The 16,172-nt window shown below is 43.3% G+C and overlaps 1 protein-coding gene across 11 annotated transcripts in view; it reads right to left on the bottom strand.

The window, feature by feature from the left end:
* The window catches only part of LOC129831025 (thyroid hormone receptor beta-like), a 107,184-nt gene that overhangs the window by 22,537 nt on the left and 68,475 nt on the right, over positions 1-16,172 (bottom strand). For 7 of the 11 annotated variants that reach the window (XM_055894007.1, XM_055894004.1, XM_055894003.1 and 4 more), the window contains 3 exons: positions 5,436-5,492; positions 5,181-5,253; positions 4,847-4,900 (listed from right to left, as the gene is read on the bottom strand). In XM_055894007.1, coding sequence (XP_055749982.1) covers positions 4,847-4,900; positions 5,181-5,187 — 61 coding nt within the window. In that variant the 5' untranslated portion in view covers positions 5,188-5,253; positions 5,436-5,492. Of the gene's footprint in view, positions 1-4,846; positions 4,901-5,180; positions 5,270-5,435; positions 5,493-16,172 lie in introns of all 11 variants that reach the window. The other 4 variants (XM_055894012.1, XM_055894010.1, XM_055894009.1 and 1 more) reach the window with 1 other exon arrangement.

Genomic DNA, 16,172 nt, shown 5'->3' with positions numbered 1-16,172 from the left:
ATTTGACCAGAGACATTAGGGGAATAGGGTGCCATTTCCGATGCAACCAATGGATCCATAAAAATACCCTTCTAAAAATATGTATCCACGTGACCAGCCATCCTATCGTAACCAGTGACACAACACCGGAGTGGGCTCAGACGACTGTGGCTAAGACTGCAACACGATCAACACATAACAGCTGCTAAAAGTAAGGCCCTTTGAGGCAAATCTGCTCCTAAAGTGGCCCTTGATACCAGTTTAACTTTTTGATGAGGTGAAGTGCTCCGTGGCCCTTAATCTCATTCGTGTTTCTTAGAGGCTTGACAGTTTCTGTCTCGAGTCCTCTATCAGACAATATAACTCCAGTCAATACTCTGCAATCTGTTCTAGATGAGGGTATTATTCTCAGTTTGGGGTGTTGTTGCCCATCTGTCTTTTTTGTTAATGTTATTTGTATCTAGTGTAACTATTTCTTCATCTGAGGAATCGATCGCTTTAGAGCTAGAACTTGTTTTTAACCTGACGTTTGAGGGCGTTACACAACACTACTACTATCAGAATCACCTTTATTCGCTAAGTACATTTACACATAACCATCATTTATTTGACTTGATAATATGGTGCTGCTAGCAGTAGACAACATATAGAAACAGAAACAGAAAGAGGAATTTAGACACAGTTTAAATACATTATACACAAAAACGATAAGTGACCATAGAACATACAGTGAATTTGAGTTTTACACTGAATTGAAACAGACCATAAACACACTTCACATTAATCAACTTTCCTTTGGGATTGCATACTTTCTGGACCAATATTGCCAAGTATATAACATAATCATTAATTATATAACTCTTACAGAAACACAAAAGATGTCTGATCTATACTCGTTTTTTTTTTGCCTGAGTTGCCATCAAACATGAATTCAATCAAAACCTTGAAACCCTATTATTGATTTGTGGTTGAAATCTGGGTTGAAATTAGACCAAAGCTGTGTACATGAATTGCTTTTACAAATTCAACCAACTAACAACGTTAATGCAACGTTATTACGTTGATAAAGAACGCTTAAAAAAAATGCTCAGCTATGTTGACTCAATGAATTTGTTCAACACAATGTTTCAATAGTAATGAATTCAAACAGATCCTTCAAGATTCAATTACTTAATTGACTGATCAAATAATAGGTTAATTAATTTGTTCATTTGGTCTATTGGGTTGCACCACCATGAAATGAACATCTCAATGGTACTAAGTAACTGTTACTGAGTAGTAAACGTTTCAGAGAGCAGAGTTTTTTGCATCCACTCTTCTGACGACTCCATCTACTCTACAGACCCTTCAAAGAGCTCGAGCTGCTTACCACTAAAACCCCAAACACCAAGACATCAACAGTCATTCAACAATCAAATATGGTATTGCAAAGGCATCATTTCAATCTTAGATGCCATGCACCTACCGTAGATATTCTATTTGTTCATAAACAGCATAAAATCGCTCTTTCACTCAATTCAAATCTCTCCTGAATAAAAAATACATATGTAAAAAAAAAATGAAGAAAAAAGAATATCTCCCTCTAAACATAAACACTAATATCTACTCAAAACTCACCCAAAGATCGGGATCTTTTTTGGAGCAAGTATGATTGTTCCTCCAGACCCAGGCACTGCCAGTGATAATGCTAGGGTTGAACCGTTAACTGATCCACAGAGGTGAGGTGACTGTTGTTCCCATGCGTTAATACATTCAAGGATAAACATTAATTATGCTATTTCTGTTGTATTTCTGAGGTCTCACAGAAAGGTCAGCGGATCTATGGATATGGGTATATACAGTATATCCTCTTGGTGGTAATGCCCCAAGGCCCAACCTTGGTTGTCCAGTCCAGTCAAGTCCGTCCAGGTTCTCAGCAGCAACACTCCAGGGAGAGCCTTCAACCTCGTTCCTCAGCACCTGTCGATACTGGAAGCCGAAGCAGGCTTTTCGCTAATATATTCCCTCCCTGATCGATCACTTGAGGTCTCAGAGGGTTCAAAGCTGGTCAACAACAATTTTCAGATGGCAGGCTTCAGTCTTGCAAGGATAGGGCCTGGTGTGACGTGTTATCCTGAGCCAGATGTCCCCATCCAACACCGTGTTACCTGAGGAGGACACTAGGCTAACACCAGGCCCCGGGCAACCTTCCCCTCACAAGGCCTGGGTGAGCCGAGGCAAACCGTTGGGAGAGCCTCAATGATTCTCAAAGAACACCTCAATGTTCACCCCAAAGTGAGTGTGACTAAAGTCTATTAGGTTTATCACTATATTAGCTCACAAGGTGTCAAGTGTGTTAACAACAACAAGAACATGATGGTCTCTTCCTGGGGCTTTCTGCTAATGACACTTATATTTTCTGGTACTAAATTAAACATATATTCTTTACACTTCCGTTAATATTGGTAGCTAGTGTGATAATTTGAAGATCCATAGTTGGTTATCCATAAAGTCATTTGTGCCACAACAGTGCACAGTGCTGCCGGATCATGTTCAGAGTTATACCTACTACTACATCTACTACTACTAGATACCTTTTCAGTGGGAAATGTCTACACATTATCGACCTGCTCACAGGGGAAGCCTAATCAGAAATGGAATTATGGTGTTTGGTGAATCTCAGGCAATGGTGTCATAGTTAATGACAAGCAGATGCTAGTAGTCAATACTGCTATTCAGGCCCAAATCACCTAACATGTCGGAAACTGATTGTGTAGCTCAATAATGTCACTAAGAAATTTAAAATATGCTATTATCTGGTACATTGTCTTGAACAGACATTTGGACAAAGGTTAGCGGTTAGCGTTAAGGTTAGCGGTTGGTGACAGTGGCCAGGTAACCAAAACCAAACCATGGAATGAAGTCTTTTCTCATCCATAGATAAGGGGTAAGGAAACAAATATGTTATTTTCTAATTTGGGTGAACTGTCCCTTAGACTGTCTGTTAATTTGTGTTAGTATGTGCTAATGCTAATCTGACATCTGTACACCAAATGGACAACAAAACAACAGCAGAATGAGTCATGACGACCAGAAACACTTTAATTTTGGGGATAAATAAATGTGAATCCAGTCTCATCATCACCCTCCATTCCACTTCTCCTGTTCTTACCTATCAAGACGTACTGTATGACGCAATGACTTAATGATGCAGTGACGTGCCCCTAATGACACCCAATGCACTAGTTTTGACCAGATCTTCTTTGGGCTCTGGTCCTTCACTACCATTTGAGATACAGTAACTAACTGATGCCGAGACAGAATTATCTAGCATGTAAGACAAAGCTATTAGGAAAAAAGTCCAAATGACAAGCCCTTGAACAACCTTGAAGGGTTGATACTGCAATATAATATAACTATACAACCGGTCAAAAGTTTTAGAACACCTACTTATTCAATTTTCTCTCTCTCTCTCTCTCTCTGAGTGAGAAAACGAAAGAGGGAGAGGAGCGAGACAGAGGGGGAGAGAAAGAGAGATGGACAGACATTCAAAAGGTTTCAGTTAGAGCTACAGAACAGACAGAACCACAGTTGGCATGTTGTGTCCCGCATCCATCTGGATGAGAGACAGAGAACTGAATTATTCAAAACGGAACCTAAAAATGGAGCACTAAAAGGGGGGAGTGTGTGGAGGGGGTGGCGGTGGGTTGAATGGGTTCATGAAATAGAATGAATGGGTTCATTAAATAGCACACTATCAGCCTTTGGGTAAAATTATTTTTGTTGAAGAGAAAACCACACAATTATACTACTTTACCCAGAAACAATACAGAAGCAGCCCTCTATGTTACCCATGGCAAAAGGAGTGACACGTGAATGCCTTTGACCTCATCACTGCACACTGATCCTCTGCCAGGTAACAGTAACAAACAGCTAACATTCATGGCTCTGCCTAAGGCTGTGAGGCTGAAACGTTGGCACAAAAAATATATATTTGACACTTTGCAAGCGCAGTGTGCAGAAGAGCTTCTCCTCTTTAAACAGTGACAGAGAGGACCCAACCAAACCCTGTCTGTTTCCATATTCAGCCTGGACGTTTCCACATGAATAAAACACAGACACAGAGAGTACCCAGCTGGCATGACGCTATCTCTCTCCCACGCAGACATGACTATTTAGTTCAGATCTCTATCAGTAAGGCCAGCGGACACACACACACATACACACAGCTTTCCGAGAATGAAAATGAAGATCAAGGTGCATCTGAAATGGGGAAATGATTTAATGATTGGATCTCTAATTCATATGTGAGCTGCTATACAGTGGTTTAGAATGTCACTGACTGTTCTGACTGTTCAGAATACCTCAACCGTATGACATGCACATAAATTAGATCAAATCGAGTTCAATAGGGTCAGATACCTTTCAATAGTACATGTCATTCTCCCAATGACAAAATATATTCTGAGAGCACACTTTAGTGCAGTGTTTCTTCACTGTTGTCCAACTACCCCCAATGTAAGACATTCCCCCTGAACCCCATCATGAAGAAACACTCCTTTACTATAACCCCACAACCCAGACAGACAGTATAGAATAGAGAAGTATGAGGATGAGGAACAGGACTTTGTAGATAGATAGAATGACAGGGAGGAATGTAACTGTACTATGTAGATAACAGGAGGTTGGTGGCACCTTAACTGGGGAGGACAGGCTTGTGGTAATGGTTGGAGCAGAAGGAGTGGAATGGTATCAAACACCATGTGTTTGATGCCATTCCATTGATCCGTTCCAGCTATTACCACAAGCCTGTCCTCCCCTCAGCAGCCAACACTGATGTAGATACATAGACAGCTAGAATTGTTGAGAGGGAGGTATAGAACTGTACCATTTTGCAAGGCCTCATGTTTCCAGCGGGGGGTGGTGCATTTGTCTCCTTGCTCTAGAAACGAGAAGCAGAAAGCACTTAGAAACAGAAACAGTCTCTTTTTGTGAGCGTCACAGCACAAGACAGCACAGCACAAGACAGCACAGCAAGCCACACTCGCCTGGGACAAAAGCCCTGATGATGACATTCATTTCAATTTAATGCAGTAAACAAAACCCCCCCCACAGATATTGACCCAGTCCAGTGAGGCATTCTGTGCTGTGACATGCGCCCCCCCCAAAAAGACTGTTCCTACAGAGTAGATGAATACTTCCATGTATTTTAAAAGTGTTACCTGACATGCTGCTGGGCTTCAGGGCCTAGACACCATTCTCATACCCTCCCCTGCCTTCTGATACTGGCCTGGGCTGCAGGGAGATAGAGCTGGAGATTACATGGACAACTCACTGAAAACATAGCACTTAAACGTAACTCTCTAGCGCTCTGTATTCCCAGTCAGTTTCTATGAGATCAGTATGACATTGTTAACTATACAGAAGGTACCCAGAGCCGTGTATAGATGAGTGTCTCTGATGGCACTTATTCTCACCTGTGTGCGGAGTGTCAGAATACCCCACGGTGATGCGTCGGCTTACACCATTGGAGCCTGAAAGACATATGAAGGGTTTTGTTTGATTTGCTTAAGAAGGCTTAATTTGTGTGTATATAGGCTATGAATGATGATCCCAACATCTCAACCAATACTGAAGTGATGCAAAGCAAACTGTCTGCTGACAAAAACAATTGCGGAGGGAAAGTCTGTTTGCTCAGTCGCTCTTTCAAACAGACAGAACTTTGTAGTAGAGTTTGTTGGTAGAATGCCTTTCAGGTCAGATTCAGCTCTGTTGTTGTTATAGGTCACAGTCTTGGCCCCCCGAGGAACAGGTCTCCTATGCCAAGTGTTCCCTAGACATGCTTCCCACAGTGACACCTAGTGGACATAGATGGAACTTCAACCACACACACACTCATATACACACACACAAGCACAAACACAGCTTTAAAGCCTTAACAGGGAGAACAACACACAACAGAGAAAGAGAGACTGTGACATACATGAAGATGCAGCCTACGGTCCCATACTGTGTACATAACGATGCATGATAGAAGACTTGGCTACAGCACATAACGATCATGGCTGTTGTATAGTATAGTATGGAATTAGGCTCGATGTAAATGTGCTGTGTGTGTGTGTGTGTGCGTGTGTGTGTGTGTGTGTGTGTGTGTGTGTGTGTGTGTGTGTGTGTGTTGGGAGTGTTAGAGCAGCATAGAGTCAGTAAGTGGAATCAGAGAGCAGCAATGACAGCACATTAACACACGCACACAGATACACACACATTCTTGTGTACCACAGAAAGTGGTTCAGGTCAACTAAAACAACTCCATGGTTAAGTTTAAGCATTCCTTCCCAATGGTTAAGTTAAAGGTTCATGTTTGGATAGGTTGAAACCTCCCAAAATAAAAAACGAGGGCTTAGCACTGTGATTCAACCAGCGACCCTCGGAGCCAGAGCTCGCAGTTTACGGCTTCCGACAGCTCCGTCCACAACGCCCTAGCAAACCCCAAGCCTACTTGACGGTAATAGCGGTCACCATTGCCCCTAGTGGCCCGTTTTGAAGTAATCTACCGATGTCCTGCTTACCTGGATGGACGTCAAATTTTGCAGTGGATCTTGAGCGATCTGGCTGGTGTGTCCATGTCAATGTGTGTGTGGGTGTGTATTAGGGATTCATATTTTCCAGAAAATCTATAAAGTTTCAATACCGAGAATAATTTATATTTATGCAGAGAGTCCCGGGAAATACTACTAAAATCGGAAGCACCCATACAGTAAAAAATAATAAAAAGTAACAGAATAACATAACGAGGCTATATACAGGAGGTACCGGTACCGAGTCAGTGTGCGGGAGTACAGGTTAGTTGAGGTCATTTGTACATGTAGGTCGGGGTGAAGTGACTATGCATAGATAATAAACAACAAGTAGCAGCAGTGTACAAAACAAATGGAGGGGGTGGTTATCAATGTAAATAGTACGGTGGCCATTTGATTAATTGTTCAGCAGTCTTATGACTTGGGGGTAGATGCTGTTAAGGAGACTTTTGCTCCGGTACCGCTATGACTCGGGTGACTGGAGTCTCTGACAATTTTATGGGCTGACCGCCTATTATATTGGTACCGGATGGCAGGAGGCTTGGCCCCGGTGATGTACTGGGCCGTACGCACTACCCTCTGTAGCGCCTGACGGTCAGATGCCGAGCAGTTTCCATACCAGGCGGTGATGCAAACGGTCAAGATGCTCTTGATGGTGCAGCTGTAGAACTTTTTGAGGATCTGGGGACCCATGAGAAATCTTTTCAGTCTCCTGAGGGGGAAAAGGTTTTGTCATGCCCTCTTCACGACTGTCTTGGTGTGTTTGGACCATGATAGGTCGTTGGTGATGTGGACACCAAGGAACTTCAAACTCTCGACCCACTCCACTCCACTACAGCCCTGTCGACGTTGATGGGCGCCTGTTCGGCCCGCCTGATCCTGTAGTCCACGATCAGCTCCTTTGTCTTGCTCACATTGAGGGAGAGGTTGTTATCCTGGCACCACACTACCAGTTCTCTAATCTCCTCCCTATAGGCTGTCTCATCATTGTCGCTGATCAGGCCTACCACTGTTGTGTCGTCAGCAAACTTAAATCTGGTGTTGGAGTCGTGCTTGGCCACGCAGTCATGGGTGAACAGGGAGTACAGGAGGGGACTAAGTACACACCCCTGAGGGGCCCCAGTGTTGAGGATCAGCGTGGCAGATGTGTTGTTGCCTACCCTTACCACCTGGGGGCGGCCCGTCAGGAAGTCCAGGATCCAGTTGCAGAGGGAGGTTTTTCTTGACACACTGCTCGCTTAAACCGGAAGCCAGCTGCACCATTGTGTCAGAGGAAACACTGTATAACTGGTGCCCGAAGTCAGCGTGCATGTGCCTGGCCACAAGGAGTCGCGATGGGACAAGGACATCCCAGCCGGCCAAACCCTCCCTTAACGACGCTGGGCCAATTGTGCGCCACCTCATGGGTGTTCCGGTCACGGCCGGCTGCGACACAGCCCGGAATCGAACCCAGATCTGTAGTGACGCCTCTAGCACTCTGATGCAGTACCTTAGACCGCTGCGCCACTCGGGAGATCTCAAGGTATCTTAACGGGGACCAACTCTGTCCCAAAAAAATCTACTCTCATACCTTTTGTTGATCACACATTCTCAACCAAAGTTCACATGTGGGCAGTAATACAAGACAGTGCAGAGAAGCAGGGGAAATGTTATAAGGGTATTTTACAGGGGCACAACTTTGGTTTTAGAAGTGGGGGACATAATTATTATTATTCATTTTTATCCGGTCGGAAAAACAGCCTACCCGACCACTCGGAGGCATCCGAATGGTCCTAAAGCACAGCGTTGCCTCGTTTTGTATCATAAAACTGGGGAGGACAAAAATGCAATTTCAGGATGTCCCCCCATCCCCAGTGAAAGTCGTGCCCCTGGTATTTTGACATGAATAAGCGAAACGTGCTTTGATAATGCAACCTATGGATTACAGAATAAAGTTATACATTTTCATGCGAGACAGGAGTCAGGATTTGGGGTTTCAGTGGGATTGGGATGATAGGAAAATAGTTCAGGCTCTATATAAGGCTACTACTACTTGAGTCAATAGATAGATAATACACTTGATTTAGGCTACATTATTGCATGCTAAATGTTTCTGATTAGTGATAGATGAGCAAACAAATAAAGGAGCTACCAATTCCACCTGTCCAACCAGAGATCCATTAACCAAATATACAGACAGAGATTCAGTGAAACAAAATCACTTTGATTGATTATCAGGTCCCCTGTGGGAATCAAACCCACAACCCTGGCATTGCAAGCACCATGCTGTACCAACTGAGCCACACGGGACTCATCATTAGCACTCATCTCAATTAAGCTAACATTTCCCCAGCCTAATTGTTACCAAATATCTAAACGGAGATTCAGTGAAAACAAAGATCTGACATTGATTGATTTATCTATACGAGTCCCCCAAGTTGTCTTAAAGCAGCGCCATGGCTCTGTCCCAATCAAAATGGTGCTGAAATGATCATCTAGGTGACCACACACAGCTATTGCTTTAAAACGGTTGTATATGACTTTGGGAGTTTTAGTATAAGCAAGAATTTGAAACATGCCTTCAATTACAATATTCCAATATTTTCATCATTCAGTTGATCATAACTAAGGTGAATTTTCCTTTCTCTGCCCTTCTAAGCCCAATAGTCGTTTCCTCAGTCCGCTGCTACCCAACACCGCCACTCTGTTCTCAACACCAGTTTAAATCAATATAGCCTGCTGTTTTCTAGAAATCAGTTTTTTTTTCAGGTTCGGCCTCATTTCATTTCTGTGATGTCGGGCCAGGCCTGGGCTCGGGCTTCAGCTCACCAGGCTTGCGTCGGACAGGGATCTAATTTTCAGTTCTGATGACAACTCTAAACTGCATTCGGGTCTCGTGTGCAGTCCGCCAGTGTCAATTACAGTATGTGTATGCTTTGAATTTATGCAGACTTTGTGTGAATCAGTAAATCAGCTAGACTAGAGGCTTCCATGAGACAACCTGTTTGGATACTGTGCTATTAGATTTTTTGCCAATCTGCTGCTACAGATGTTGTGTATTTTGTGGAATTGCATTAGTGCTACATTGGGGGAAAATGTGGTAATTGAAGAGTGTGAAGAGAAATTTGTAGGGGTGCCATCTTAGTGTGCACGTTTGCTATACACAACTCAAACCCTCCTCCCATAGCCCCCTCCTTTGATGAACAGCTGGCTGGAAGTGAAGTGCATAATGGGTACAGGGCATGGGGTGCGCAAACATCCACTAATACTTAGATTAACATTTTATCCTTAAAATGATGTAAATAACTATCTACATGCAACTTGGCATCAGGACAATAATTGTAGCCTTATCAAAGGTAGCTGGGGAGTGCCTGTTGGCTGTAGTGGGGTTCATGGAAAGTTGTCTGTTGTGGTGTGTGTGTGTGTGTGTGTGTGTGTGTGTGAGAGAGTGGCTGACACAGCAGTGATAAATGAAAGATCAGTCTGGGTTAGATAGATATAGGGAGCAGTGGGTGGACAACATGTGTATGTGTGTGTGCCTTTATTATAGTTCCGCCATGATGATGATGGGGGCCATTTTCAATTACACTCCTCGATTCAAGCTTGGTAAATGAACTCAGAACAACAAGACTTCCTATCCTTGTGTAATGTTTTGTGTGATAAAGCTCAAAGTGTGTGTGTGTGAGAGAGACAGAGTGTTGTCTGAATACACCCACTTGGTCCACAGATGGCCTTTTTTTTAAGGAAATCACTTGGTTGAGCGCTTTGGTGAATGTCTAATTATAATTTGAGCACATAGAGTCCCGAATTACCACAGTGATACTAATGGCTCTGAACACACACACACACACACACACACACACACACACACACACGCCTGAGTCAGCTGGAGAGAGAGCGATAGAGCGAGAGAGAGAAAGAGAGCATGGTCTCTCCCCCCATTCCCCAATGTCCTCCTCCCCTTTCACCTATCTGTCAAAGCCATGTGGTTTTGTACTTCTCTTGCTCACTCTATTTCAATGTCTCTCAAATGAGCTGCCTATTTGTTAGGTTTGAAAGAAGCTGATTGTTAAATCAATGGCAGAGTCAAGTACTTTAATCACCTGTGTTGTGATGGTTAAAAGACGTGATAAGTGCCTTTCATGTACAGTGGGGCAAAAAAGTATTTAGTCAGCCACCAATTGTGCAAGTTCTCCCACTTAAAAAGATGAGAGAGGCCTGTAATTTTCATCATAGGTACACTTCAACTATGACTGACAAAATGAGAAAAAAAAATCCAGAAAATCACATTGTAGGATTTTTTATGAATTTATTTGCAAATTATGGTGGAAAATAAGTATTTGGTCAATAACAACAGTTTCTCAATACTTTGTTATATACCCTTTGTTGGCAATGACAGAGGTCAAACGTTTTCTGTAAGTCTTCACAAAGTTCACACACACTGTTGCTGATATTTTGGCCTATTCCTCCATGCAGATCTCCTCTAGAGCAGTGATGTTTTGGGGCTGTTGCTGGGCAACACAGACTTTCAACTCCCTCCAAAGATTTTCTATGGGGTTGAGATCTGGAGACTGGCTAGGCCACTCCAGGACCGTGAAATGCTTCTTACGAAGCCACTCCTTCGTTGCCCGGGCGGTGTGTTTGGGATCATTGAAATGCTGAAAGACCCAGCCACGTTTCATCTTCAATGCCCTTGCTGATGGAAGGTTTTCACTCAAAATCTCACGATACATGGCCCCATTCATTCTGTCCTTTACACGGATCAGTCGTCCTGGTCCCTTTGCAGACAAACAGCCCCAAAGCATGATGTTTCCACCCCCATGCTTCACAGTAGGTATGGTGTTCTTTGGATGCAACTCAGCATTCTTTGTCCTCCAAACACGATGAGTTGAGTTTTTACCAAAAAGTTATATTTTGGTTTCATCTGACCATATGACATTCTCCCAATCTTCTTCTGGATCATCCAAATGCTCTCTAGCAAACTTCAGACGGGCCTGGACATGTACTGGCTTAAGCAGGGGGACACGTCTGGCACTGCAGGATTTGAGTCCCTGGCGGCGTAGTGTGTTACTGATGGTAGGCTTTGTTACTTTGGTCCCAGCTCTCTGCAGGTCATTCACTAGGTCCCCCCGTGTGGTTCTGGGATTTTTGCTCACCGTTCTTGTGATCATTTTGACCCCACGGGGTGAGATCTTGCGTGGAGCCCCAGATCGAGGGAGATTATCAGTGGTCTTGTATGTCTTCCATTTCCTAATAATTGCTCCCACAGTTGATTTCTTCAAACCAAGCTGCTTACCTATTGCAGATTCAGTCTTCCCAGCCTGGTGCAGGTCTACAATTTTGTTTCTGGTGTCCTTTGACAGCTCTTTGGTCTTGGCCATAATGGAGTTTGGAGTGTGACTGTTTGAGGTTGTGGACAGGTGTCTTTTATACTGATAACAAGTTCAAACAGGTGCCATTAATACAGGTAACGAGTGGAGGACAGAGGAGCCTCTTAAAGAAGAAGTTACAGGTCTGTGAGAGCCAGAAATCTTGCTTGTTTGTAGGTGACCAAATACTTATTTTCCACCATAATTTGCAAATAAATTCATAAAAAATCCTACAATGTGATTTTCTGGAATTTTTTTTCTCATTTTGTCTGTCATAGTTGAAGTGTACCTATGATGAAAATTACAGGCCTCTCTCATCTTTTTCAGTGGGAGAACTTTCACAATTGGTGGCTGACTAAATACTTTTTTGCCCCACTGTATCAGACAAATCATGCTTTCATACAAGAGAACCCATCATGGTGATGTCCATTTAGGAATAGACCTTTTCAATGGGCCTTTCCTTCAAAGACAAAAGGTTTCTCTGATTGAGACACAACTGACGGAGCTCATGCTCAAGCTCCAAGATAAACCAGCAATATTTCATTTTCACTTTCTGTGTCCCAAACAACACACAATTTATTTTATTTTGGGCGCACTAGCTGTGTATATGCTATAGTAAACTCAGCAACAACAAAAAGTCCTCTCACTGTCAACTGCGTTTATTTTCAGCAAACTTAACATATGTAAATATTTGTATGAACATAACAAGATTCAACAACTGAGACATAAACTGAACTAGTTCCACAGACATGTGACTAACAGGAATGGAATAATGTGTCCCTGAACAAAGGGGGGAGTCAAAAGTAACAGTCAGTATCTGATGTGGCCACCAGCTGCATTAAGTACTGCAGTGCATCTCTCCTCATGGATTGCACCAGATTTGCCAGTTCTTGCTGTGAGATGTTAACCCACTCTTCCACCAAGGCACCTGCAAGTTCCCGGACATTTCTGGGGGGAATGGCCCTAGCTCTCACCCTGCGATTCAACAGTTCCCAGACGTGCTCAATGGGATTGAGATCCGGGCTCTTCGCTGGCCATGGCAGAACACTGACATCAGCCATACTGCTCGTTCTGTGCGTGGTGGCATTGTCATGCTGGAGGATCATGTCAGGATGAGCCTGCAGGAAGGGTACAACATGAGGGAGGAGGATGTCTTACTTGTAACACACAGCGTTGAGATTGCCTGCAATGACAACAAGCTCAGTCCGATGATGCTGTGACACACTGCCCCAGACCATGACGGACCCTCCACCTCCAAATCGATCCTGCTCCAGAGTACAGGCCTCGGTGTAACGCTCATTCCTTCGACGATAAACGCATATCCGACCATCACCCCTTGTGAGACAAAACCGTGACTCGTCAGTGAAGAGCACTTTTTGCCAGTCCTGTCTGGTCCAGCGACGGTGGGTTTGTGCCCATAGGTGACGCTGTTGCCGGTGATGTCTGTTGAGGACCTGCCTTACAACAGGCCTACAAGCCCTCAGTCCAGCCTCTCTCAGCCTATTGCGGACAGTCTGAGCACTGATGGAGGGATTGTGCATTCCTGGTGTAACTCGGGCTGTTGTTGTTGCCATCCTGTACCTGTCCCGCAGGTGTGATGTTCGGATGTACCGATCCTGTGCAGGTGTTGTTACACGTGGTCTGCCACTGCGAGGGTGATCAGCTGTTCGTCCTGTCTCCCTGTAGCGCTGTCATAGGCGTCTCACAGTACGGACATTGCAATTTATTGCCCTGGCCTCATCTGCAGTCTTCATGCCTCCGTGCAACATGCCTAAGGCACATTCAAACAGATGAGCAGGGACCCTGGGCATCTTTCTTTTGGTGTTTTTCAGAGTCAGTAGAAAGGCCTCTTTAGTGTCCTAAGTTTTCATAACTGTGACCTTAATTGCCTACCGTCTGTATGCTGTTAGTGTCTTAACGACCGTTCCACAGGTGCATGTTCATTAATTGTTTATGGTTCATTGAACAAGCATGGGAAACAGTTTTTAAACCCTTTACAATGAAGATCTGTGAAGTTACGAATTATCTTTGAAAGACATGGTCCTGAAAAATGGACGTTTCTTTTTTTGCTGAGTTTATATTGGGTATATGGTGCCATTTGTGACACACCCGGTGGCTGGGATGAGTGGGCCACCTAACGTGCAGTTATCAAAACTAACATATTCTCATCACATTAGTCTGGGAAGGATATAAGCAAAGTAGAAGTATCAATGAAAAGTACAGTACCATCTAACCAGCTACAAGGTTTTCCATGAGCAAGAATGACACCATTATAATGTCAAGAAGACTTAACCCTAAGATCTGGTCTTGTGCTCATCTGGTCTTGTGCTCTGAGTAGGAAGGCTGACCTAGAATCAATTCTGCCTTTTAGATTCTAATGAATAAGATTGCATGTGACAGAGGGGTTCTACACACTGTGATGTTGTCCAGCTCACCATCGAAAACACTGAACCCCCACAAAGAGGACCAGAGAACAGACACAGAGATTACAAATCTTACATAAACCGTATACAGAGAGAGAGAGAAAGAGAGAGTTTGAGAGCGAGAGAGGGGAAAAAAAGTCTTCGACTCAATTTGGCATGAGGGTCTGCTATACAAATTGATGGAAAGTGGTGTTGAGGGAAAAACATACAACATTATAAAATCCATGTACACAAACAAGTGTGCGGTTAAAATAGGCAAAAAACACAATTTTTTTCCCACCGGGCCGTGGGGTGAGACAGGGATGCAGCTTAAGCCCCACCCTCTTCAACATATATATCAACGAAATGGCGATAGCACTAGAAAAGTCTGCAGCACACGACCTCACCCTAAAGTCAAATGTCTACTGATGATCTGGTTCTTCTGTCACCAACCAAGGAGGGCCTACAGCAGAACCTAGATCTTCTGCACAAATTCTGCCAGACCTGGGCCCTGACAGTAAATCTCAGTAAGAACAAAATATTCGTGTTCCAAAAAAAGGTCCAGTCGCCAGGACCACAAATACAAATTCCATCTAGACACCGTTGCCCTAGAGCACAATAAAAAACTATACAAACCTTGGCCTAAACATCAGCGCCACAGGTAACTTCCACAAAGCTGTGAACGATCTGAGAGACAAGGCAAGAAGGGCATTCTATGCCATCAAAAGGAACATAAAATTTGACATACCAATTAGGATCTGGCTAAAATACTTGAATCAGTTATAGAACCCATCGCCCTTTATGGTTGTGAGGTCTGGGGTCCGCTCACCAACCAAGAATTCACAAAATGTGACAATCACCAAATTGAGAGACTGCATGCAGAATTCTGCAAAAATATCCTCTGTGTACAACGTAGAACAACAAATAATGCATGCAAAGCAGAATTAGGCCAATACCCACTAATTATCAAAATCCAGAAAAGAGCCATTAAATTCTACAACCATATAAAAGGAAGCGATTCCCAAACCTTTTATAACAAAGCCATCACGTAGAGAGAGATGAACCTGGACAAGAGTCCCCTAAGCAAGCTGGTCCTGGGGCTCTTTTCACAAACACAAACACACCCCCAGAGCCCCAGGACAGCAACACAATTAGACCTAACCAAATCATGAGAAAACAAAAAGATAATTACTTGACACATTGGAAAGTATTAAAAATAAAAACTGAGTAAACTAGAATGCTATTTGGCCCTAAACAGAAAGTACACCGTGGCAGAATACCTGACCACTGTGACTGACCCAAACTTAAGGAAAGGTTTAACTATGTACAGACTCAGTGAGCATAGCCTTGCTATTGAGAAAGGCTGCCGTAGGCAGACCTGGATTTCAAGAGAAGACAGGCTATGTGCACACTGCCCACAAAATTAGGTGTAAACTGAGCTGCACTTTCTAACCTCCTGCCAAATGTATGACCATATTAGAGATACATATTTCCCTACACAGATGCACAAAGAATTCGAAAACAAACCCGATTTTGATAAACTCCCATATATACTGGGTGAAATACCACAGTGTGCCATCACAGCAGCAAGATTTGTGACTTGTTGCCAAAAGAAAAGGTCAACCAGTGAAGAATAAACACCACTGTCAATACAACTCATATTTATTTTCCCTTTTGCACTTTAACCATTTGTACATCGTTACATCACTGTATATATACATAATTTGACATTTGTAATGTCTTTATTCTTTTGGAACTTCTGTAATGTTTACTGTTAATTTTGATTGTTTATTTCACTTTTGTATATTATCTACTTCACTTCCTTTGGCAATGTTAACATTTGTTTCCCATGCCAAAAAATCCCTTTGAATTGAATTGAGAGAGCG

Source organism: Salvelinus fontinalis, chromosome 32 (assembly GCF_029448725.1).
Source record: "Salvelinus fontinalis isolate EN_2023a chromosome 32, ASM2944872v1, whole genome shotgun sequence".
NCBI classification, from domain to species: domain Eukaryota; kingdom Metazoa; phylum Chordata; class Actinopteri; order Salmoniformes; family Salmonidae; genus Salvelinus; species Salvelinus fontinalis.
This window is presented reverse-complemented; position numbering and strand designations above follow the sequence as displayed.